Source organism: Pistacia vera, unplaced genomic scaffold, assembly GCF_008641045.1.
Source record: "Pistacia vera cultivar Batoury unplaced genomic scaffold, PisVer_v2 Contig886, whole genome shotgun sequence".
Taxonomy (NCBI): Eukaryota; Viridiplantae; Streptophyta; class Magnoliopsida; order Sapindales; family Anacardiaceae; genus Pistacia; species Pistacia vera.
Genome location: NW_022196763.1, coordinates 3105 through 27389, shown reverse-complemented (window position 1 = coordinate 27389; position 24285 = coordinate 3105). Strand labels below are relative to the sequence as shown.

General features: G+C 39.8%; 1 protein-coding gene across 1 annotated transcript; it reads right to left on the bottom strand.

The window, feature by feature from the left end:
• Positions 1 to 4882: 4882 nt before the first annotated feature.
• LOC116119372 (probable protein phosphatase 2C 63) lies at positions 4883 to 8708 on the bottom strand. The gene is made up of 4 exons (XM_031405310.1): positions 8254 to 8708; positions 7176 to 7555; positions 5700 to 5936; positions 4883 to 5459 (listed from the first exon to the last, which is right to left on the bottom strand). Exons 1-4 carry the CDS (start codon positions 8507 to 8509, stop codon positions 5187 to 5189), a joined length of 1146 nt encoding a protein of 381 aa, XP_031261170.1. The 5' UTR covers positions 8510 to 8708; the 3' UTR covers positions 4883 to 5186.
• Between the last annotated feature and the right edge of the window lie 15577 nt (positions 8709 to 24285).

Genomic DNA, 24285 nt, shown 5'->3' with positions numbered 1-24285 from the left:
TTGGTCGATTAAGCGATCTTTGATATCGCTTAAGCGATCATGTGATTGCCAGAAGCAAATCTGCCCAGGTGCGTGTCGCTTAAGCGATCCGTGATATTGCTTAAGCGATTCTTGTCTTTTTCACTTGGTCAATTAAGCGATCGTGGATCGCTTAAGCGATCATTTGATGGGCAGAATCAATCTGTCCAGGTGCACGATCGCTTAAGCGATCCATGATATCGCTTAAGCGATTCGGTTTTAAAAATCCTTTGTTACTTAAGCGATACACTTAGTCGCTTAAGTGATCATGGGCAATATATACTTTTCCAGCTTTTCTTATGAATTTTGACAAACTAAAATTACCAACACGTATTAATTTCATACTTTCTCCTCAATTTGACAACCTAATCCCAAACTAAAATTACCAACAAATATTTAGACCATGTAATAAGAATACTAAATATAAAGAATGATTTATTAAAGGTAACAATAAAATTTAAAACATCAATAATTGAAAACAATAACTCATCAACGGTTGGCCTTCGCAACTCCCTGAATTTCATCCTTCTTCGAACCTAATTATCTGGATCTGCATGTGATTACTTCTGGCAATTGCTTCTCTTGTGGCCAGGTTGCTTGCAAATTGAGCACTTATTCATCTTCCAGGGAACCTCAAAGGCTGATGGAATACGCTTAACTCTTTTTCTCCCCTCTGCTATCTTCTTGAATGGCGGCTGAATGATAATGTCAGCCATCTCTGGCGGCACTAGCCACTGCTCTTCTAGAGGCACCGGATATATCGTTTCTGAATAAGCTAGCATGTAGTGATCTGTCATATAGAGAGGGGAGCAAAGTTCCATGTAAATTCTCGAACCAAAATCCGGCTTCCGTTGGTGTTTCAGTGCTGCTAGTACATGAGGACAAGGTAAACGTTGAATGTCAAACACTTTATAGCTGCAAGTTTTTCTAACAAGGTTAACTAGGGCATTCGGATCATAGCCATGCACAGTGAACTCTTGAGCATTAAAAGGATAGGCAAACAGTGCATTTGACAATTCCATACGTTCTCGCAATAATTTTTCAGCTGACAGAACAAGGGTTGTAGTAAAATTATCTGACTCCGTACAACGCTCATGGAACCACCGTAACAATGTCCTCTGGATTGCATCAAAAAGTGCAACTATTGGAAACTCTCTTTCTATTAACAACTTCGAATTTATGGACTCAGCTATGTTCGTGGTCATGACATCAAACCTTCTTCCAGGAAAGTAAGCTCTACTCCATCGCTCGAAACCAACATCATGCTCAAGATACTTAGCAACTCTAACATCCTTGATTCGGATTTGCTGGAAATGCTACTCGAACTCATCAACCTAATAAGCTTTTGCTACCATGTAGTATGTCTGAAGGAGGCCAGTACACTTAAACTTTTGTTTTATGTTCTCACCAAGGTGCCTCATACAGAATCCATGATGTGCTTGACGGTAAATAGTGGCAATCCCCTTCTTTATAGAGTTGTGCCTATCGGATATTATGCACAACTCGTCACTGTCAGGCACTATCGTACGTAACTGCTGAAAAAACCAAGTCCACGACTCCTCATTCTCAAAGTCAACCACACACTATGTAACAGGATATGTGTGATTCTCGCTATCTTGTGCAATGGCCACCAACAATGTACCTCCATACTTTCCTATCAGAAAGCAACCATCAACAGCCAACACATTTCTCATGTTTACAAAACCCCTTATAACAGAACCGTAAACAACAAAAAAAATATTTAAACAGCATATTCCTGTCCCACTTCAAAGCCGTCTTACTACCTTGGTTTGTCAACTCAAGCATATAACGGTACGCTTATAATACTGTGTACCCGTGCTCCAGTGTGCCCCTCACAAAATCTTGTGCATGTTGTCTCCCTTTCCAACATTTCCAGTAACTAACAGCACATCCCAACTCTGTGCACACAAGTCTCTGAATGTCTTTAGGAGATGGACCTTTCCCTTCAACGAACCGACTTTTGACAAATTGTCCAATAACATCAATGGACGCTTGTCGATGCTCACCTGAAATATGCCCCAAACCACATGTGTGCTCACGGGTATATGTGCTAAGAAGAAATTTTTCCAACTCCACCAACCTTTTACAATAAACCCACCACTTGCACTTTCGGTCACGACATGCAACCGTTATAGCCAATGAATTTGACTTTTTGGTGATGAACTCAAAATTACCTTTCACGACAACAAGTTTTAGCTTCCTCACCACTTCCTGTTTGTTGTCAAATAAATACCTTATGCGCAACTCCAATCCATCCGTAAAAACATGAGCTGATTCATTACTACCTCCAATTGCCCCCTCTGAACCTGCATAAATGACCATAGTGTTCTCTTCCTCACAATATACGCCGTCTGTATAATCTGTATTTAAAGGAATCTCTACATCTATGGGAACATGTAAGGGGTCCTCCTCCTCAACATTTTCATTCTGTCCCCCATCCCCAACCTCTTCTACAGTGTCCTCCTCACTACCCCATTCACTGTCTACTCTTGATTTTTCAACTAACAAATCAATGGCCTCGTAGTTCAAATTAAAACCAGGCAAATCTCTGTCTATTTCCTCGTTATCCCCTTTCTCTGAACCAACTTCCAACGGTTTTTTTACAAAAGAAACCCTTAAAATCGGCCTCGAATCATTATTGGCTATATCAATCATATATAACTTCACACTTTCGTCCAACTTTAATATAGCAGGAGGTACCTTATAATGTTCAGGAACTTTGCTTAAAACATACTTCACAACTATATCACTACGCGAGCAACTCAAATTACCTCTTCTAATTATTTCATCAAACAACTCATCAAAACTAACCTCTGTGCTCACAGCAATTGGTATAACTTCTTTGCTCTTCCCAATCCACTTCTAGCTACTTTCTTCCTCCACCCACTCACCAAAATATTCAACACCCAAAACAACTTGTCCCATGGTGATAATAGAGCCAACTACCTGTAATGCAAGAAAAAAATTCTTAAATGCTTTCTAAGGGTTCAAATATTTTAAAAAAGAATCTGCACAGTTGCTTTATGGTTTGCTGTATTGCTTAGCGATCTTATTTCATTTACTGATCGCTTAAGCGATCTGCTCCCATACACCACTTTTACCAGATCGCTTAAGCGATCTATGCCACATACCTGATCGCTTAAACGATCTATCTGCTGCATTACCAGACCTACCAGATTGCTTAAGCGATACACCAGATCGCTAAGTGATCCATCGTACCAGAACACATTTTCATCATTCCACCTACAATCGATCCATTATACCCATAACAAATTTTCAACAAATTTCACTCCTTTTAACTTGTATTACGTCAAACACAACCCACACCTAAACAACTAAATCAAAATCATAACCCAAACGCCATCCATTATTAAATCTTTGTAAATCTAAATATAAATGTAAAGAAGTACACATACTTACACGAAATGTCAGGAGGAGGAGGAGGGGGATCTTTGGCGGAGAAGATGTTAATGGCGGAGGAAGAAGAAATTTAATGGCGGAGGAGAAGAAGTGTTATGGCGGAGGACAGAAGATAGAGATGAGGAAGAAAGAATGTAGAGGAAGAAAAAAAGAAGATGTAGACGAAGCTAAGAAGAAAACACACAAGGTGGAGATGTGTTAATGGCGGGAGAAGAAGAAGTGTTTGGGTTTGTTTGCAAGAATTTTGGTTTTGTGGAATATAGTATAATTTTTAAAAGATTACATAATACTTCTTTAATCCTAATTAAGACTAACAAGTTTAATTATCCTTAATCAATAATATGGCTATTTAGTTAACTTTAAACTTGATAGCCTTTTAATTAAATCAACTTGAGAGGTTGTTTTAATAAACGCCCCCATAAAATAGATGAACTAAAGGAAAGAAGACTTTTAATTCGGGGGAAAACTATTGAAATATTATCTTATATAACCAACTTTATTAATTTTAATTCTCAAAATGTCATGTTTTTATTTAAAAAATTCTTAGAGAATATATATTATGTCATTGAAAATTTTACATATCCGGTTATTATAACACTAATAAATAAGAGGAATGCTAAACTCATATCCTTCATTATATACTATATATATATATATATATATATATATATATACTATGATTGGGTGTCCAAACCAATTTGTCCGCACTTCAATTATTTTTCGGAATCCTGAAATTGCCAACCAGGTTAAAACTTTAGTGACCACACACACACACACATGTTATGTTATCGAGATGTCCAAGCTAGTTTGTCTGCATCTCAACTAATCCATCGGAATCTTGAAACTATCAACCAAGTTAAAACTTCAGTGACCACCCGTATTAGAATATCTTAAAATATTTCTTGTTCTTGTAAACTTGTCTAAGTTCTTTAAGTCAAATAATTACATTATAAGTATGATCAACACATCATATAGTATTTGCATATCTATTTATTTGTATTTGTATTTGAGTTTAGTGGAGCTTCCGTCATAAGGAATTAAAACTTAATAAATTGTGGAGTTGTTAGTTGATAAATTCAACAAGGTAAAGATTGGGCAAAGGAAAATAATAACCCACCACACCAGCTGCCAATCCTTTTCCTGTGCACTGGTGGAGTAAAGCTTCTACATATTGACATTTCAAACGCACAAAAGACAGGTATGCTCCCCACACTTGAAAGTGTTGTCATTTCAATTGCAATTTCTTTTCTTTATGCTTGATTCCCACTTGTTTGGAACATCTTCAAACCACGAAAAAGTTAATTTACTTGAAAGATCTCAACTGGCCAATAATCAACTTTCAATTTCAACTCAGTAAAAGTGATTGTAGATGGTTGAAGAGAGCAAATCTCTGTAATATATATGAAGTATACGAAGCAAAAAAAGATTACAAAACTTGATTGTAAGATTTCTGGAATTCAATATTCTCAATTTTGAACAAGACAAAATCAATAATTAAACAAATAAAACAACTAAACAAGGGGCAATGGGGGGTTAGATCTTCACTTGGAAAAATCTATTGCAGCTTGTTTCTCCATCTGTGCATCGTCTTCATCTACCAATCAACAGTGACAATATCTACACAAACTGTCCACCATCTGTATACCTTCCATGTATACTTTCAAATACTATCAATAAACTTATTCTAAATGTTAGCACTTCAAACCTTGACAAGTTTACTTATTTATTCAGGAAACCGGATTAAATAGATCCTCTTCTGCTTCATCCGCATTTAGGGAATAGATGTCAACAGGTGCACTAATGCAGCCGATAGCATTGGGCTTAAATCTGCCACCACCTAACGAGTTTTTGTGATGATCGAGATAAATTACAACCACAGTGATATCGTCATGAAAATGACGCCTTATTCCCTTTTCAATATTCTTTATGTCATCGTATCTCATCTCTCTTTTCTTTGCAGCTTCGTGAAGGGCAGCTCTAACCAATCTCTTAGCAATTCCCTGAAAGAACAAACAAAACAGAAAAACCATTATGAAAATTCTATCTATTTGTTTGCTTTCAGACAAATTTCTAACAAGGTCTATCTGCTGAACCATTTCAGTTCAATCAAGCCCACGGCAAAGATAGATTGAGACTAATTGTCTAAGATGAAATAATAGACAAGGAATCAAAAAGTATAAAGAACAAAAACAGTAAGAAAAAAGCAATAAAATATCAAAAAATCGAAGGTGAGCACTCACATTTCTTGGGTTTTTGAAAACAATCTCCACTGCTGCTTCATCACTTAACTGCTCCCAAAGGCCATCTGATGCAAATATCAGAAATAAGTCTTGTGGCCTAAGCTTTCTACTAAGAACTGAGGGTTCAGCTGTCATTGCAGGTCGTTTCAGAGGAATAGGGTTTCCAAATTGCTGAAAAATTGGGTCTCTGTAAAACTCAGGTTTCTTCAAGTAGACGTCACCGATTGATCTGGAAACCTATAAGTTAAAAAAAAAAATAAATAAATAAAAAATGTTAAGTAAGCTACTTTCATCTCATAATTTCAGATTTTGAATCAAGGGCAAGCCCACTGGAGGATAAGTAACCACCATACAAAGAATAACGCTCAGTTAAATTTCTACAGTTCCAGGAGCCGCAAACTTAAATGGAGCATATCAGAAAAGGAAAAACAAAAAGAATCCCAGTAGTTACATACGCTTCCGCATTATGCTTGAGGGATCTCCATGTATATCTCAAGCATATAGTACATAGTACTTTCACTTAGCTGCCTGAGATGGTAGAAGACCAGAGCATAAGATTCCTGGTGACCATGGAAGATATAACCCCTTTCTCTAACAACTTTGACCCCAGCACATCACAATATATACAGAAACCTTTACAAAAAGCAAAAGGAAGCCAAAAAGAAGTAATAGGTATTTCATATATGAAAGCAGTTGTCTTGTCAATGGCATCCAAGAAGGAGCATGCCACTAACATTAAACCACGTATTAATCTTCCATAATTATGCATAATATGCAGACTGATCTTTTTTGTCAGAGTAAGACTCTGTTCGAGCAATTTTTCTTTTAACATTTTTACTTTTGGAGATAGAAATTCCTATTCAATTCACCAGATTAAACAGAGGAAACAACAGCATGTCCTATTTATCAAAAAACAAAAGATGCAAGTGTGCAACTTCCCTTAACTATTTCTCACAATAGAAAACAAATTTTTCACGATTAACTTGGCAATCTTTTAACCAAAACTGCAAGAAATTTGAATTCAATGCAGGTGGTGTTAAGACAAAAACTAGTAAATGATGGATATAATAACAACATCATAATGTCATTAGATAGAGTTTTTCTAGTGGAAAAGTACTTTGATACCTTTAATCAAAACACTCCGTCATAATGTCATTAGATAGAGTTTTTCTAGTGGAAAAGTACTTTGATACCTTTAATCAAAACACTCCATCGAATAAATATTTCAGAATATTGAAATATCAAAAGTAAGGAGTATTATTAAATGCAAATTATCATAGAGAACCCTGCCAGAAAAAAAATTAAATAAAAAAAATCAAGGGAAAATAAAAACAGATTGATTCTGAAACCGCCGAAAACCATATACTTACAGTTCCTAGTACAAATAATTCTTACCTAACAAAACTTTTTCACTCAGACCTCAGCAACCAACATATAAGATAAGCAAACAAACTGAGAACAAGAAGTTCATTATACCTGAATTATTCCCTTTATCCTCCAAACTCCACGAGTATAAACCACAATATGTGAATCGTCAGGGTGAAGAGCCTCAACTTCCTTTCTCACCTCCTCCACTGCAACATTATGATCAGTTGACAACCGTTCAGCTGCCACCTTCACCTTGTGTTTGCTGTCAACTGAAACTCTCCGACCAAGAACTGCTCTAGAATCACCAAGATTTGCCACATACAATACATCATTTGAAATTGCTCCCAGCAGACAACAAGATCCAACTGAAGCAATTTGTGGCCTTACAGGCAATACACGCTTAACTAAACGCAAAAATTCCTCTTCAGTAGCGTGAAATGCCTTCTTTATCACTTCTGCTGACAATCCTCCTTGTTCCATTGCAAATTCTGCATTTGAAGCATAAAAATTTAGTATGAGAAGATAGTCTGTTACTTCAGAGCAATAACATCATTAAATTTTTTTTCTCCAGAAAAAATGACACTATTTGTAATTTATGATTTAAAAACAAAAACAACAACAACAACCCGATGGTGCCAAAGTGTAGATTCTTTCATTTCTTAATAAATTTTCTCAGTTCTGCTGCATGCAAAAACTAATTCTATTTGTTTCCATAAATTCAATAAACAAAAATAAAAAGGAATCCCTAACTTAATTAAGCAAACACTTGTATTATATTGAGTTAAATAAAGCCTAATCTTTTCTGGGATCAACAAAAGCATTCACAAATCCTTCCCCAAATCTTCTAAAATTCAAACCAAGTTAGTAAAACAAACAAAGAGAGAAAACTAAAAATCCAATTCTCCAGTAACTTTCTGCCACCGGTTGATCAGAAATTAGAATTCAACTGTAACGTCCCCTTTTACCAACAAATAAATTTAAAAAAAAAAAAAAAAAAACACCCCTATACAAAGTGCAAAGCAACCAACACATAATACAAAATTCAAAGAGAAAGATGAAATTTTGAAATCAGCCCGTCATTCAACACATCAGATATTCACAAAAAGCACACACAAACACATCAAAATACACACACATGCACTACCAAATCAAAGGAAAAACTCAAAAAGTGTCCAATAAAACTCACTATGCAAAAAAGGAAAAAGATGCTTATTAACAAATCTAGAAGCCTCAGGACCACCATGTCCATCATAAACACCAATATAAGTGGCAGAAGGAGACGTGAACACTTGGCTCTGGTCTTCAAGATTAGAGTTTGCCTGAACCACCGCGATCGAGTAATCCCCAGACGCGTGCGGCTTCAAGTCCGAGTGCCACAACAACCCATCACTACCACCACCACGCCTCCCTAAACACCTGTAGCACGACCGTAACATCATCATACTCCTCGTCGGAGGAACGTGTTCTGTATTTATTATGATTCGTAAAAGAGTAAAGTAGTTTATGAGCTGTTTTGTGTGTAATGAAAAAAATGGAAAAAAAGGGTAGTTGGTGTTTAAGGATATAGAGAGAGAGAGATGGGGAGGGGGAGAGATTAGAGGGAAGTCTTTATGAAAAAGAGATGCCGCGTGATGCGGAAGAAGAAGACTACTGGTGATGATGTAAATTGCTATTGCTTGTATTTTGTTTTTGTTTTCTGTTTTATTACTGTGTACACTACGCGTTGATTTTTATTAAAGTTGGTATCATTTCTTTTTCTTTTTTATTTTATTTTATTTTATTCTTCTTTTTCTTTTAATGCTTCTTTCTAAAGACTTGACCGACTTATGATTTTCTTTTTTTCTTTTTTGTTTATTGACTCGCGATAGTAAAGTTTTTATTTACTTTTTTTTCCCCCTCTTTTAAGTGGTACGTAACATTAGATTCTTCTTGCTTTTTTTCTTCTTTTAAAAAATTAAAAAAATAAAGTATATGAAATTAGTAGTATTTAAGAGAGTTATCATATTATTATTCTTGTTATTGAGTAAAAATTAGATTTTGTAAAATTTTCGGAAGCAGTAAAGTTAAGGACACTTGGTTAACAAGCATTCTAAGGTTCCTTTTTTTAATGTTCTTATGCCTAAAAAATATAAGGGCTGACGTCAGGTCCAATCAGCCTACAAGAGTCAGATCATGGGTACAATCACAGCCTACTTCCGTCAGAATAGTGGGTGTGCGTCAGGCCAGCCAGAAGCTGTGGTGATCCCACGTGTCCAATCTTTGCTCTAAATCGCGCAAATCACTCTGGAAGGTGGGCAATGTGACATAAAGAAGGATTTGCACGGGTAATCCCACAAACTTACAGATTTAGTGATCATTGAATCAATGCATCCCACTATAAATTGGGAGCTCCTCTCTCATTAAAGGGGATTCGCACATTTTTACACTTGATTGACTACTCTCTCTCTCTCCCTAGAATTCTTAGCATTTGATACCTTGTAATATCATTACAAAGTTAGTCAGCTAAAAGCAACCTGACCCTTATCATCAATATAAGCATCAGTGGATGTAGGACTTGCTATCTTAGCATCCGAACCACTTTAAAAACTGTCCTCATTGCATTTACTATCATTTTCCTTTACATTCACGTGTGTCCTTTGGGCCAGCTCAACATTTCACACGTACGTTTCGTTGGTGTAAAAATCACGCATCAACAGTTTGGCGCTAGAAGGAGGGCTGATTTAGTGTTCATCCTTCATCAGGAGAATCTCCAACTTACCGGTCCTACAACAACAAATGACCCACCAACCAGAACCTGAGCAAACCAACCTGAGGGGCTCCCCCAAGTTCAGGGGGACACTTCTTCCAAAAAACCTTCAGCCCCGCAAAATGTTGTAGGAGATATCATGTCAAGTTCACAGCTTGACCCCGATATAAGAAGCTACCTGGAGAGGTTTGATAATACTCTCCAGACGGGCAATCGAAGGTTGGACTGTTTGGACCAAGGCGTGCCATCCAAGTCAACTGCGACGGTGCAACCGCCAAAAAGGCCTGCAGGTCGCGAGCAAGCGCGGCAAAGGGAAATAGCCCGTGCCGCGAGCAATGTAGCGCGTAGACGAAAGTGTAAGCAAGTGACAAAAAACAAGCCCATGGGCTCCAAAGGGCCAGTAAACACCGACCGCATCCCAAATAGAATACCAGTCTCATTGAGACTCGGTGAAAAGACGCAGCCTGAGCTGTCCCATGCCACGTCACAAGTACACACCCATAAAAGTGTTGGACGGGGTGATTCTTATCACCGCCAGCAAAACAATCCTGATCATCACTGTACGAGAGGGTCCCACACTTCGCGGGGCGATTCTTACACCCGCGAAGGTCGTGAAATACGCCACACCTTTCATCGCCATCACATGCCTCTAGCCAGCGTGTGTCGAGAGTGGCTGGAACCGCCGGTCGAGGCGAAGAGGAACTTGACCTCTAGACATTCCTCAATCGTAACCGCGAAAATCGAACTCGCATTGGTGAAAGCAACCCCCAAGCAGCTCCATTACTGCAAATTGAGGAGCTGCAGCGAGCTCTAGACAAACTAAGGGCTCAACAAAATGAGCAGGGGCAGGTCGCATTTGCGTCCCCCTTCTCTCCCGAATTGTTAGCCGCTCCACTCCCACCAGGATTCAGGATGCCCGACATGCAGGCGTTTGATGGAAATTCCGATCTGCAGGATCATTTATATGAATTTAACGACCTGATGGAGCTTCACCAGTTCTCAGATTTAGCAAAATACCGCTGTTTGGCAGTGACGTTGACATCCCATGCCAAACGGTGGTTCAGGTTGCTCCCAGCGGGATCAATCAGTTCGTGGCCTCAGATGAGCGTGACGTTCCTGAGGCATTTTCAAGCGAATCGAAAGTTTTCGATGCCTTTGAGCTACCTCAGCAATAGAAGGCAAGAAAGGGATGAATACCTCCAGTCCTACATTGACCGTTTCCACAGAGAACTCAACAAGGTGGCTCATACTCCCGAAGAGTCTGTTCGGACTCTTATCATAGCCGAAGTTCGTCCACAAACCGACCTATGGAAAGAATTACAGGCCAAGGACTATGTTTCCCTCACAGGATTCTATAACATTGCGAAGAAGTACCTCCGGATAGAAAATTCATTGGTGGCACTCCGCTGTCGTGACCCGGTGCTTCAAGCAGTACGTCTGGTCGGGGTGAAAGTAGAAGAGCTTATCGCAGAGGGGACGCTGACGATCAGCGAAAAGGGAAAGTCTTATGCTCCTATTCCTCGTCGCGATCGCGACAGAAACCAATATACTCTACTAAATGCGTTTGTATCAGCCATTCTTGATAAATCCGAGGAAGCCAGTCTACTCGGGGAGCCCGAGCCCATGAAAACTCCTGCGACAGCCAGAAATAATAAAAAATACTGTCGCTTCCATTAGGACAACGGACATCACACTGATGAGTGCCGAGCTCTAAAACAAGCAATCGAAGAGCTCATCAAGAAAAGGCACTTCAAGGAGTATATTGACGACTCCGCTCCTGCATAAGAGAAGAGCCAAGGGGAGCAAGGGAAAAAGCGTTATGATCACAAAGGGTATAGTAGTGTAAACATAATCTTTGGAGGGCCACACCTCTCGGGAAACACACGAGGTGCCCAAGAAAGATATGCTCGCAAAGCTCATCACGACCCAATCAGGGTGATAAACACATCGCAGCAACCACAAAAGGTTCGCAAGGAGGAGCTGATCACCTTCTACCAGAAGGAGGCAGCCCGTTTGCATCATCCTCACGATGACGCCCTTGTGATCATGCCCCTCATAGGGCACCATAATGTCCGCAGAATGCTAGTGGACAACGGAAGCGCTGTGAACATTCTGTTCTAGACCGCTTTCGAAAGAATGAACTTGGACGAGGCCGACCTAAAGCCTACCTTGATCCCTCTTTACGGCTTTACAGGGGACCACCTGATCCCGAAAGGAACGATCCAACTTCTGATCACGCTGGGTGACTATGACGAAGTGACTAAGGTTACTGAATTCTTGGTCGTGGATTGCCCATCTGCCTTCAATGAAATCTTGGGGCGACCTCTACTGAGAAACTTCAAGGCAGTCACTTCCATATACCATCTCAAGATGAAGTTCCCCACCCCGACGGGGATAGGGGAAGTAAGCGGATTGCAAAGCGCATCTCGCGACTGCTACATAAAAGCGGCGCAGATGGCGTGTAAAAGGAAGGGCATTTCGCGAGGTATTCCCCGACAGGCTATGGCGATTAGCCAGATCGAGCCACAGCTTGGCCCAGTAGAGGATAATATGGATCCTCGAATTCAAGAAAGCCCTTCCAGTGGCCCAGTTAGGGATTTGTCCGAAGTGTCGGTCGACCTGAAGGAGCCCAGCTGAGTGTTAAGGATTATGAGTAGTCTCATCCCCCAGTTCGCCTCCGAGCTGATCAGTTTCTTGAAAGAAAATATCGATGTGTTTGCCTGGTCACACGTAGATATGGTCGAGATCAGCCCGGACATCATTTGTCATGCATTAAACATCGACAGCGAAGCCAAGCTAGTTCGCCAGAAAAGAAGAGCAATGGATTCGGAGCGATATGCCGCCTTAAAATTAGAGGTGGACAACCTCCTCCGAAACGGGTCCATCCGAGAGGCACTCTACCCAACCTCGGTTGCTAACCCAATTCTGGTAAAGAAGCCCAATGGCAAGTGGCGAACCTGTGTCGACTTCAGCGACCTCAACAAGGCCTGTCCTAAAGACAGCTTCCCTCTGCCAAGAATTGACCAACTCGTGGAAGCCACCTCGAGGCACGGACTGCTAAGTTTTATGGACGCATACTCGGGATATAATCAAATTCTGATGTACGGGCCAGACGAAGAGCATACGTCTTTTATTACAGATCGGGGGCTGTATTGCTACAAAGTTATGCCCTTCGGCCTCAAAAATACTGGTCCGACCTACCAGCGATTGGTTAACCAGATGTTCTTCGACCAGATCGGAAAAACAATGGAGGTCTATATGGATGACATGCTGGTCAAATCCCATGTCGCTTCAGATCACATTGCGCATCTCGCTGAGATGTTTGATATCCTCCGACTGTACAGAATGAAACTGAATCCTCTCAAGTGTTTGTTCGGAGTATCGTCAGGAAAATTCCTAGGATACATGGTTAACCAGCAGGGGATAGAAATCAACCCCGAGAAAATTCAAGCTCTGCTCGATATGGAAAGTCCGATCAGAAAAAAATAGGTCATGAGTCTTAATGGGCGAATAGCGGCACTAAGTCGCTTCATATCGAGGCTAACGGATCGTTGCTTACCGTTCTTCAATGTTCTGAAGGCCAACAAGAAGTTCGAGTGGACTCTTGAGTGCGAACAGGTGTTCCAAAGTATAAAAGAACACCTCGGGAAACCACCTCTCCTGTCCAAGCCTTTTTCGCAAGACATCCTGCTCCTGTATCTGTCCGTCTCTCAGTTCGCAGTCAGTGCAGCCCTAATTCGGGAAGAGGAAAAGGTACAATGGCCAGTATACTATGCAAGCAAGCATTTGACAGATGCCGAGATGCGGTATCCAGAAATAGAGCGATTAGCCTATGCCCTGCTGATCGCTTCCAGAAAGCTACGACCTTACTTCCACGCCGATACTATCCATGTGATGACTAATTACCCACTCAGACAGGTCCTCTAGAAGCCAGAGACATCGGGTAAATTGCTTAAATAGGCCATAGAATTGAGTTGGTTCGATATGAAGTATAAGCCAAGATCGACTATCAAAGGACAGGCAGTTGCTGACTTCATCTCAGAATTCTCCTATCTTCCAAGTGAATCAGAGCAATAGCCTAGCGAAGCCATCCAGGAAACTGCTCAAAATATGTCGACCTGGAGCCTCTACGTTGATGGATCATCGAACAGAAAGAGGGCCGGTGTAGGTCTTCTCCTTCTGAGTCCCGAAGGGGCTCGCGTTCATGGCATTCTTTGGTTTGGATTCAAGGCGACCAACAATAAGGCCGAGTATGAAGCTCTGCTCGCTGGGTTGCGGTTGGCCAAAGAAATGGGTGCAACTGCGATCAGCGTCCACAGCGACTCCATGCTGGTCGTTAACCAGATTTTGGGGGAATACCAAGCCAAGGAAGAAAACATGGTCCGTTATCTGAAAGAAGTTAAGGCCGCACTCGAGCCGTTCAAGCACTTCAAAATCACTCAGATTCCCAGAGATAGCAACTCTGTGGCGGATGCCCTGGCAAGAATAGCCTCATCATTGGACTCAGAAGCACCGGATAACATTCCTGTTCGATTCGTCGAGGCCTCAAGTATCAGCCCGATCGAACAGGTCGTGACTGTAACACAATCAGATTCCTGGATGACTCCCATTTTCCAATACCTCAAGGATGGGATCTTGCCTGACTACAAGGTTGAGGCAAGGGTTCTGCGAACAAGATCTGCTTGTTACACCCTCATCGGGGACCAGCTGTATAGGAGAGGATTTAGTGCCCTTCTCCTTCGATGTGTAACCAACGAAGAAGCATACTACATCATGAGGGAAATTCATGAAGGGATTTGCGGTAATCACACCGTCGCACGATCTCTTGCAAACAAGGTTGTTCGTCAAGGGTACTATTGATGCGTGTTTCCTACAACATGCAATATGTAGCAAGTATACTAATCGCACAAGTAATATAATGATGAGTAGAGTATCGTTTCCACGAGGATTGTAAGCAAAGCAATGAGTTTCCTAATGTTATCAAGTTGAAGCAATCGAATTCTTTGGATTGGTGGGAGCAAATTCTAATTAAAAACAACAATGAATTTTAAACTAAGATTAAAACTTAATTAAGAAAGCAATATGAAAACACGGAATATCAATTCAAGTAAAACGGGTAGGGTTTTGACTTCATTTGGATTTTTATGGGTTAAACCTAAAAATTACACTACATTCACATTCATACGCAATGGTTGTAAATCGAACTCACTAATATGTTAAACATACCCTCTCGGGCTATATTTTCCTATTCATCCTTATTAACCTTCCGCACCCAACAAATTGAATATTAATAATTCCAAACTCATTAAGCAAAAGAATCCTATAATGATTTCATTAATTCTTGAATCTATCTCTAGCATCCAATACTATAATGGTGATTACCCAAGAAGCCTAACATGATTCATTTCTCAATCTCACCATGTTCATCACATACAGCATTAAAAATCAGAGTAACACACAACCAAAGCATATTCATATGAAAATAACACAATCAAACCCTTAACCCATTTAAAATCCAAACTACCATCAAAACCCTAACCCAAAATAGATTAGTTCATAACTAAATCAATAATACAAAAACGAAAATCGGAAATAAACAAGTTCAACATAATGAAACTGAGATAAAAGATTAGAAATCTCCCCAAAAGATGAATCCTCTAGTTAGAAATCGAATCTTCTCCCTTTAACAAGCCAAATCGCTCAAAGTTTTTCTCAGAAAAATTGCAAAAGTAGCTAACCCTAAAACAAAATGAAGACCCTGGGAAAAAGGCTAAGGTTTTCTTTTATACTTCGTCCAAATAACCCAGCCAAAACACGCACAGAACGAAACTGTGCGTTTAACAAAACTGAAAATAATGACTGTCGCCGCGGCGAAGAGTGAAGCAGACACGCTCGTCCCTGGCTTACTTCGCCGAGGCAAAGACAATTCCTTCGCCGGGGCGAAGCTTCTTGAAGAGTTCTGAAATTACAGAACTGCCACTCTGCTTGCTTCTTCGTTTGATTCTTCGATTCTCGGTGCTCTCCCTTGGGAGCAAGCTTCATCATGCTTTATCCTGCTTCGGAACTCTCCTAACTTCTGAGATCCGCTAATTTCTGAGTCAAAAATATCCAATTTTGTCCTTATTTGCTCAAAATGTCCATTTTAACCTGAAATACGAAAAGTAAAGAATTAAGCAACAATTCAGGTCAAAATGCACTAGAAAGTACCTGAAATCCGACAAAAAGGTATAATGAAAAGTGTATAATTCACGGATTATCAACTACGCCCAAACTAGAGATATGCTCGTCCCCGGGCATACAGTACAAAATTGACAAAAACGCAGACAACAAACAAAAACAAAAACACAAAACACACAGCAATACTGAAAAACAAAAACCAACAAGACTCAACTCTACAAAGGATTACCTAGAAATTGCACATGTCTCAAAAATTGTTGAAAAATTATTATCAGGAAATATTCAACACTCCAAGAAGTTATAAGCTACATCGACTGTCTTCCTCAATCGGTCCACCAAGTAGGTGATCCCCACTTCAATCAAAATTCCAACTTACAGGATTATTTTATGCAAAAATTGTAAAGTTTATCAAATGGTGGCAGACTCCATAAGCCTAAATATCGAACTACTCTCCACTAATGAGGACTAAACACAGATGAGAATCAAAAGGTCTTTAAAAGCTTATAACGTTAGGCTCGGGTAGTGGGTTCCAATAAAAAGGATAGGAATAACAAAGTAAGAGAACTCGGTTGTCCTAAAGCAAAACTAAAATCATATCGAAACCCATACCTTCTCAACCACCAATCGACATGTCCACTAATTCACAGCCCTCAAACGCATACCTTTCTTATTTTAGGATACCATAAACGCGGGGGAGATTCGTTTAAGGCGTACGTGGTGTTGTTATACCCGAGGTCGCCAAGTACTGCTAGGCAGTTTTTAAGGCGGGTTCTGGTTTCTAGCCGGTATACCCTTAAACTAGGCAGAATTGGTTTTTTTTTTTTTTTTTTTTTTTTTTTGGTGCAACATTGAATTGAAAATAGGGTGACTCCCTCTTTTGTTTTTATTCTTTTCTCTCAACCCCAAACTATTCTTTCGGCCTCTTCATCATTTTTCTTCTCTCACCCCCAAACTATCTTTTGCTTTTCGTACACCTCTTCCCTTCTTTGTTTTGCACTAGGATCGAATTCTCCTAAGGGGTACGATAAGTGTTTAGGTAAAGGATTTGACAAATTTGTTGTTTTCCAAGAAAAATAAGCAATAAAATTCATACGGCTCGAAAGGGTGACTAGGGAAAATTTCATTCATGGGTTGGCAGAAAGACTCAAACGTTTCGAAAAATGCCTAAATCATCTCCTCAACCATGTCTAATCCTAGAATTTCGCCTCAAGCACTTCTCAACTAGGTTCTAGAGTCCACCAACATTATCAAGACTTTACCTAACCACATAAATGAATCTAAGCATGCCGAAAATGAAAATGGTAGTTGACCACTCAGCAACCTCAATCAAAATCCAATCAATAAACATAAACTTGAAGCAATGCTTAACATTTCTCAACAAAAAATTCAACAGCCTTATTCTCATCATGGATTTATACAATTCATCATCGGCAAAAACGAACCAACAAAGTAAAATAAACAAAAGAATTTTTTTTTTTTTTTTTTAACCATCAATTTAAGGTGTACGTGCATTGTTAACCCTGAGGTCGCCAAGTGCTGCTAGCCAGTTTTTAAGGGCGGTTACTGGTTTCTAGCCATTGCCTTTTTTTTTTTTTTTTTTTTTTTTTTTTTTTTTTTTTTTTTTTTTTAAGTCATTTTAAGGTGTACATGCGTTGTTAAACTTGAGGTCGCCAAGTGTTGCTAGGCAGTTTTTAAGGCGGTTACTGGTCTCCAGCCAAATACCCTTAAACTCGGTTTTAATTCTATTCCCTACCCCCAAACTAAACATGACATTGTCCCCAATGTTCCATATGCACAAATCAGGAATAGAGAATAATAAAACAATAAAGTTACGAGAATGCTCCCTGGTTAATCCATGAATTGTCGCTCCACAATGAACCACCCGGTCTCGGACTTTTCATCATCCAAAATCTGTCAAAACAATTAAACTTGGTGTCCTTTATTTTAGCACAATTCACACTAACTTGAAAATATACAACCTATCTTGTCCTTTTAACACACAACAATTAAAACAACAACTAAACAACTAACAAAATAAACAAAACCAAAACCAAAATAAACTAAGTTTAATGTTTCAGGACACAAATTAAATGAAAACTATTAACAAAAATAAACACAAACAGGTGCTCTGGTTCAATCTTCTTCTTCATCTTCCTTGGAGCCCTCTTCTTCCTTGTCTTCCTCGGACCCATCCACTCATCTGATGTTCCAGTCGACCATTGGTATGCTAAAGTGTTAACATAAGCTCCTTGAAGCTATTTGTCAGTAACTCATGCATCCTCATTCGCTCCATCATCCAATCCTGACGTCTCTTCATATATTTCATCAGGCCCATCATTTCCTGCATCATCTCTTTTTGTGTATTGTACTTGGTGGGCTGGATGATGTGTAAGGCTTGTTCTCTGCCTTTTCGCCCCCTTCTCTTGGTTGGGCAGATTCTGTTCGGTCAAGGTGTTTCTTGTAATAATCTAATCCAAAGTTGGAGCATTGATACGCATCCTGAACCGTGACCCCAGTTGTTGATGATAGCGAGAAACATTAACTTCCTTGCCCCGGTTTTGCTGCTAGCTTAATGCGTTAAAATCATGTCCCCCACATCATACTCTTCCCTGTGGCAATCGAATAGAGCAGCACTGCCTTCTCGTGAGTCACGGTACTATAGTGCGATTCTGGCATTAGTCTCGCACAGATAAGAATTGCCACAGCCGAGCCATCGGTGTCAACTGCGGTGCCCTTAAGAGTCTTTTTCTGTTTCTTTTGGACACTGGCCACTCTCTGCACCCGGTTTTGCAATATACTGGAAGATTAAGCCGTCATCAATCCGTGATCTCTTGAACTGCACATACCATACACCTGAGGATTTCCGGCAAATGAAAGAAATCATTGATTCCGTTCCTTCCTGTAAAAGCACGTCCTCCCCTCTTACAAAAACATTTCTTCCTTACACTCCGGGAGATTGGTATAGAACTCCCTTACCAGCGGCTCAACAGCCAACTGCTCAGAGCTCGCAAAACATGTCCCACTGTCTCTTTCTACTCCAGTCAAAAGCCTGAGTAGCGTTTAAACCGCGCTCCAGAATAATCCCTTTATCCTTTCTTGAATTGCTGCTGCTCATACCTTTTGCGGGCCTCATTCACAAACCGGTTGTCGACACTCTTCCCTTACTCTTACTCTTGCCCTTGTACGGTTGCTTAATTTTCGGAGCCATTTTTCCCAATGAAATTCCAATCCAAAATTTCAACCCCAAAAATTCAGACCTGTCTACACAGCCACTTCAAACCTGCAAAAACAACCCACACTCCAAAATTCGCAATCCACCCAAACTACAAATTTTTCAATTTCACACAAACACTCCAAAGTTCACACACCCACACTCCTAACAATCAGTTACTGCACAAACCTCTCTTCTCTCAATCAATCACAACTCCAAATCACCAAACAATTATCAATTCAATCGCAACAAAATTCTCAGATCTATGCTTAGAAACTTGAAATTTTTCGAACACAAGCCTTGGGTTATTGAGATCTTACCACAATAAAGGATTGTGCACCACCAATTGAACCGGAAATGACCCAGATTGGAAAGCCCAAAATTTTTGATCCAAAAATTTTCGTGAAATTTTCGCGAAAATTGTTGTTGAAAAGGTTTGTTTTGGTGTTTAGGGATGTTTTGGAGTAAGAATTTGGTTAGAAAAACAAAATGGAAGCAAAAGATGGAAGTTTGAAAAATTTCTCTTAACTCAAAATGCAAGGCGGCGTGAAAATGAAAAAAAAAGCGAGTATTTATAGAAAAGGTTCGTCGCCGTGGCGAAAAGAAACTTCGCCGCAGCGACGTTCTTCGTTCATGACCCTAATAAATTTCCAGGTTTCGCCGCGGCAAAGAAAAATTCTTCGCCGGTGAACACCTTCCCAAGGATACAGCTTTCTTCCGCCCCGGCGAAATGGCTTAGCCAAATTTTCACAAAATTAAAATCACCTTCTTCGCCGCAGCGAAAATGTCCAGGACAACTCTTGTTTCAGTTTTCTTTGCTTCGGCGACGAAATTTTCTTTGCCCCGGCGAAGTCTGGAACATTTTCATACATTTTCTTTGGCTAACACTTCACCTGAAACACCCAAAAACAAAAACATAAAATTTATACACACTTATATGAAAATTAAACAAATCGAACGCACCAAAATGAAAAGCAAAAAGTTAAAAACCACCTGGGTTGTCTCCCAGAAGCGCTTGTTTATAGTCGAAAGTTCGACTCTCTCATCCTTTAATCAGCCCAGACTATCCAAGTACATCACATCCCGAAATTTCCCTTGTACTGGAGCTTCAATTGCTGATGATCTTTTTCACACAGTGGCTTTTGTTGAAAGTTTCACCACCCATTTCCACCCCTTGGACTACTACTTTGGTAGCTCGATTTTTCTCACTCACTCGCCTTCTGTTTTCGTTTCTTAACTTCACCTTTTTGATCCCGATTACCCGTGCCTTATTCAAACTCAAACTTAACTGTGGCTCGTCTAGGAATTTTTGTGCAACCTCTACCGTCTTGATCCTCACTTCCAAACTTATTCGGTTTTACAATGTAGTTCTTAATTTCTACCTTGAATTATTCTGTTGGCAGGGCTCAACTCTTGACTGATTTACCACTCGATTTTTAGGCACGACTCTTGTTTAGGTGGGGCTTTCATTGATTCAGGACATTAAATGTTTTTCTTCATCTTGCATCCTCATGATCAACTTCCTTCTTGAACATCAATTAACGCTCTTCCGTGGCTAGGAACGGTCGTCCTAGTAAGAGGAATCTCTTTGTCTTCTTCCATGTCCAAAACAAGAAATCCGTAGGAAATAAACTTGTCCACCTTAATCAAAACATCCTCAACAATGCCCTTGGATGCTTTATTGATCGTCGGCAAGTTCCAAGCTTATGGTTGTCGGCTTAACTTCACCAATTCCTAGTTTCCTGAACACAGAAAAAGGCTAAAGTTAATGCTAGCACCTAAATCACATAACGCTCGATCGAATGTTAAACCCCTATAATGCAGGGATAGTAAAACTCTCTGGATCCTTGAGTTTCGGGGGCAGCTTCTTCTGAGAATGCACTACACTCTTCCGTAAGCTCACCGTTTCCTCTCTCTAACTTCCTTTGTTTGATAAAATTTCTTTAAGAATTCGCGTAGCTCGCACTTGTTGCAATGCATCTGCAAAAGGAATGTTAATAGCAGTTTTTTTAAACATCAAGAAATTTAATAAACTGCTTATCCTGATCTCTTTTCCGAGTCTTTGAGGAAAGGGTACGGTGGTGTGTGATGCGCCAACTCTAGTGGGATTTTGGGGATAAGCAATTTTTCTTCCCTTTTCTTTTTCCCTTCTTCCTGCTTCTGATCATCTTTACTTAGGCTGGGTGGTTTCTCTTTCGCTTCAATTTCTTCATCAGAATCTTCATTTTTCTTTGATGAAGTTTCCCTTTCCTGGATCTCTCACCTCTCTAAAACTCTCCCCACTTCCAACGAAATTGCATTTACTTGCTCACGTGGTTTGTCATCGTGTTGCTTGTAGAGACCCCTGCGGTCTATCATAAGCTTCTCGGCCAATTGGCCATCTATACCTCAAGGTTCCGAATGGACGCCCCTTGATTTCTAAATTTTGTCCTCGTCTCATTCATGAAACCTGTTGTCTCTTATATGAATTTACCAAACATATCCTCCTAACTTCGTCACTCTTTGATCTCCCGATTGATTGTCCACCCCTGGTTGTTATTTGGAACTGGCCTCTGTTTCCATTGGTTATTTTGCTGGTTCTAATTTCCCCAAGCCAGATTGGATGATTTCTCCACCCTGGGTTGTATGTGTTGAGTACGGGTTGTTCGGGTTGTCTCTGATTTCCTGCCAAGTATTCACTTGCTCCGTTGATGAAGATGACGAAGCAAATGTGTTTCCAACTTGACACTCCCTGCTCACATGTTTTCTTGCACAAAATCACATGTTGTTTGAGGTTTTTGTATAGAGTTTACCTGCATAGTTCCCAACTATTTTTGAAGTGCAGTGAGTTTGGTTGAGATGGCTGTGAAGGCATCAACTTCATGAAGACCCAAAGATTTTCTTGTTGTAACTCTCTCATTTGGTCTTTGATAGTTGTTGCTTGCCAAAACCTCAAGCAACTCATACGCCTCCTCTGGTGTCTTATTCTGCAAGGCCCTTCCTGAAGCTGCATCCACCATGGTTTGCACATTACCCATCAAACCATTGAAAATGTTTGGACTTGAAGCCAACTGGCAAACCATGGTGTGGACACTTCCCATTAACTCCTTGTATCTTTCCTAAGCCTCATACAATGACTCGGACTCTTCTTTAAAATAATGTGTATCATTTCTCAATTTCCTGATTTAGCTGGAGGAAAGAACTTGGTCGAGAATTTTGTGTCTAGATCATTCCACGTTGTTATTGTTCCGGTGGTAATGCCATTAACCACCCCTTGGTTTTATTTCCCAATGAGAATGGGAATAACCGCAGCCTAATAGCATCATCCGAACTCCATTTGACTTGAAGGGGTCACAAATTTCTGGAATTTGCAATGTGCTGATTCGGATCTTCCTTCAATCACCGTTGAATCTACCGACTGTTAGATCATCTGATGATTGCCGGCTTGATCTCAAAATTGTTTGCTTGCACTGTAGTTCTAGTGATACTCGACCCACTTCCATTCACTGTCGAAACTGAAAATTCCCTCAGTGTCCTGTTTTCTTGTTCAGCCATTTCAACAACTACTTCTTCAGATTCTCCAGCAAGATTCTCTCTTTCTCTTCTCTCTCTGTTTACGTCTTCTCACGTTCCTCTCAAGCCAAGGTCAACAGAACCACTGGTTGACGTCTTGCTCTTCGCATAAACTGAAACAAACAAAAGTGAAGAAAAGTGAGATCACAATTCTAAATGAAATTAAAACAAAAATAAAACTTCAATCTAGCTAACTAAAGAAAACTCATGTTAACTTAAAACAGTCCCCGCAACGGCGCCAAAAACTTGATACGTGTTTTCCTACAATATGCAATATGTAGCAAGTATACTAACGCACAAGTAATATATGATGAGTAGAGATCGTTCCCACGAGGATTGTAAGCAAGAACTGAGTTTCCTATGTTTCAAGTTGAAGCATCGAATTCTTTGGATTGGTGGGAGCAAATTCTAATTAAAACAACAATGAATTTTAAACTAAGATTAAAACTTAATTAAGAAAAGCATATGAAACACGGAATCACATTCAATTAAAACGGGTAGGTTTTGACTTCATTGGATTTTTATGGGTTAAACCTAAAAATTACACTACATTCTATTCATACGCAATGGTTGTAAATCGAACTCACTAATTGTTAACATACCCTCTCGGGCTATATTTTCCTATTCATCCTTATTAAACCTTCCGCACCCAACAAATTGAAGATTAATAATTCCAAACTCATTAAGCAAAAGAATCCTATAATGATTTCATTAATTCTTGAATCTATCTCTAGCATCCAATACTATAATGGTGATTACCCAAGAAGCCTAACATGATTCATTTCTCAATCTCACCATGTTCATCACATACAACATTAAAAATCAGAGTAACACACAACCAAAGCATATTCATATGAAAATAACACAATCAAACCCTTAACCCATTTAAAATCCAAACTACCATCAAAACCCTAACCCAAAATAGATTAGTTCATAGCTAAATCAATAATACAAAAACAAAAATCGGAAATAAACAAGTTCAACATAATGAAACTGAGATAAAAGATTAGAAATCTCCCCAAAAGATGAATCCTCTAGTTAGAAATCGAATCTTCTCCCTTTAACAAACCAAATCGCTCAAAGTTTTTCTCAGAAAAATTGCAAAAGTAGCTAACCCTAAAACAAAATGAAGACCCTGGGAAAAAGGCTAAGGTTTTCTTTTATACTTCGTCCAAATAACCCAGCCAAAACACGCACAGAACGAAACTGTGCGTTTAACAAAACTGAACATAATGACTGTCGCCGCGGCGAAGAGTGAAGCAGACACGCTCGTCCCTAGCTTACTTCGCCGCAGCGAAGACAATTCCTTCGCCGGGGGCGAAGCTTCTTGAAGAGTTCTGAAATTACAGAACTGCCACTCTGCTTGCTTCTTCGTTTGATTCTTCGATTCTCGGTGCTTTCCCTTGGGAGCAAGCTTCATCGTGCTTTATCCTGCTCCGGAACTCTCCTATCTTCTGAGATCCGCTAATTTCTGAGTCAAAAATATCCAATTTTGTCCTTATTTGCTCAAAATGTCCATTTTAGACTGAAAT

Coding starts and splice junctions, on each gene's coding strand:
- LOC116119372 (XM_031405310.1), bottom strand. CDS start 8,509: ATGATGATGTTACGGTCGTGCTACAGGTGTTTAGGGAGGCGTGGTGGT. Junction 7,556..8,253: donor TCTTTTTCCTTTTTTGCATA/GTGAGTTTTATT, acceptor CTTCAAATGCAG/AATTTGCAATGGAACAAGGA. Junction 5,937..7,175: donor GGATAAAGGGAATAATTCAG/GTATAATGAACT, acceptor TTTAACTTATAG/GTTTCCAGATCAATCGGTGA.